This window comes from Rhea americana, unplaced genomic scaffold (assembly GCF_003343005.1).
Source record: "Rhea americana isolate MKP2758 unplaced genomic scaffold, rheAme1 scaffold_98, whole genome shotgun sequence".
Classification (NCBI taxonomy): Eukaryota; Metazoa; Chordata; class Aves; order Rheiformes; family Rheidae; genus Rhea; species Rhea americana.
This window is the reverse complement of record NW_028187177.1, coordinates 77339-79560: the sequence shown is the minus strand read 5'-3', so window position 1 is coordinate 79560 and position 2222 is coordinate 77339. Positions and strand designations below refer to the sequence as shown.

Genomic DNA, 2222 nt, shown 5'->3' with positions numbered 1-2222 from the left:
CTGCAGAGCAGCTCACAAACTAGTTTTCCATCCACTGCAAATCCCCTCGCACATACAGCAAGCGTTACCGGCCCAGACTCCTGCAGTGCTCGCTTACTGTTACCCTGCAAAAACCAGCAAAGGGCAAGAGCACCACAGAAACCCCAGAGTCCTTTTCTGCTGAAATCAAGATGACTTAACAGAATGTGATTAAAATAGGGCCTATGGTTAGGCAGACCATAAACAAATTATTTTGTCTTTCTGACATTCAGTTTCTCAACATCAGAAGCAGACTGACACCAAAAAGCATTGCACAGGGTTGGACTTAACAGGCATTTTCAATTTGCTTCATAATTTTGTTAACAGAAGTGGAAAAAAAAAAAAACCCTTCTCAGATCAGGCCAGGAGTTTTTAGAATTAGGTTTGGGGTTTTTCAAAAATGCACTGGAAAGATGTTTTTCACTGTTCACAGTTCAAGGGCATTAACAGGCAGCTGGGCTGCTAAAACACCAACAGATACTGTTCATGCTTTTCTTATTCTTACTAATCCTCAAACCTAGAGCTTGTTCTCTTGGAAACCCCACCAGAGCAGGTGCCAAAAATGCAAAGTCCTTATCATGTGTCAGCTGCCCGTTAAACCTCAGCCCACAGCAGGCAGACACTGCTCGCATGCCCTGCTTCAAGCTCAGCAGCGTCACAGGCAGCTCATCAAGCCACAAGCAAACCCAGAGATGGAAACGGCGCTCTGGAAACAACCATGCTGAGGCAGCGAGGCCCAGGAGTAACCGCTGCTTAGGGAAAGCCTTGCCAGGATGCCAAAAACCACCCCAAGCCAGCCCCATCTGCATGCCTTGGGCAGCGGTTATTTAACGCCTCCTCTCATACCAACATCTGGGCTGGCCCAAGRAGAAGGGCAGCTCTTCCTCCCCCTTCCAGCTCTCCACCCTTCACTGCAGCATCTTAAAGTGTTTTTACAGATGCACCATGGAAAAAGCACATCCCGCAGCTCTTCTGCTCTTTGCTCCACTGCCTTCCTTAAACCTCCCCCTACAACAGCTCAGAGCAAGCCCGGGACAGGCTCTGGGAGCAGCACCAGCGAGCTGGCTGCACTAGCGAGGCAGCAGCGAGGACCACGGCCCCGCGGCACGGGAGCGGCCGGCAGGGCCACCGCAGCGGCTAAGCCCGGCGGGGGTTGCTGGACAGCAGGCACAAACCGCACCAACGTGCAAAGTCCCCCGTGGCGCCCCGAGTGAGACTTGCAAGCGTCCTTTCTCACCCGGGAGCGGGAACGGGAGCTTCCTCTCCYGGCGGTGGGGAAACAGAGGCAGCAACTTGCCAAGCAAAGCAGCAGTAAAGCACTTCTGGAAGAACAAACAGCAATACCCACCTGGTGCGACTGCATGCTTCGTATCTCAGGTTTTCCATGGCTAATTCTAGACAAAGCCCCAAAACAGAAGAATAAACCCTAGTTACAGTGTGCTGGACAACCAGACCGGCTTCTCTGTTCTTCCACCAGTTACAGCCTACTGTTTGGCTTTCACCCCTCATTTCCCCTTTACTCACCCCCCCCCATCTGAAGCAGCTCACGCACAGATCACAGCAAAACCCTCCACAGCATGTCAGGCCCCCCCGCAGCAGGAAGGCATCAGGTTTCTGCTCCCCACTCTGGGTGCTGGCGGACAGCAGAGCCGCAGTGCCACGCAGGCAAACCGAAGGCCTGACATCACATYGCTTGGATTCTTTTTCCAATTGCCAAAAATTGAATGTTCATGATAGAGACGCCTACATCTATGACAAAAGCTCCCTCGTTCGCTCTGCAGTCAAAAGCTATTATTTTGACAACTGCACTTCACGCGCCGTCACTCCACGAACGACTCTGCAGGTTGCTAATAGATGGCGAAGTCTTGATAACAGCTCTCCRCCGAGACGCGAGAGCGACTTTGGGACGAAGGGCTGTTCCTTCGGGAAAAGCATGAAACAAGCAGAACAGCATGGAGCGGATCTAGACTGTTTCCCTACCTCCTTTCACCAAAATTTAAGTTGTGATAGCAAAAAAAGATGTTACTTGGACATAATTGAAGCGACGGGCTCCCTGCCCGGCGGGGTTTTAAGCAGCCCGTACCGCAGAGCGCAGCAGCTACAAGACTCGGCTCTTCCTTCCCGGGCTACTGCTGCAGCTTCCTCTGCCTGCCCGTGATTTCCCCCCAAAAATCCCCGCTTCCTGCGAGCTTTGAGCACTAGTT

General features: G+C 52.2%; 1 protein-coding gene across 6 annotated transcripts in view; it reads right to left on the bottom strand.

Moving 5' to 3' along the window:
- The window catches only part of ATP11C (ATPase phospholipid transporting 11C (ATP11C blood group)), a 45152-nt gene extending 43745 nt beyond the window's left edge, over nt 1-1407 (bottom strand). For all 6 annotated transcript variants that reach the window (XM_085325463.1, XM_085325465.1, XM_085325467.1 and 3 more), the window contains exon 1: nt 1367-1407. In XM_085325463.1, coding sequence (XP_085181589.1) covers nt 1367-1381 — 15 coding nt within the window. In that variant the 5' untranslated portion in view covers nt 1382-1407. The remainder of the gene's footprint in view (nt 1-1366) is intronic.
- Between the last annotated feature and the right edge of the window lie 815 nt (nt 1408-2222).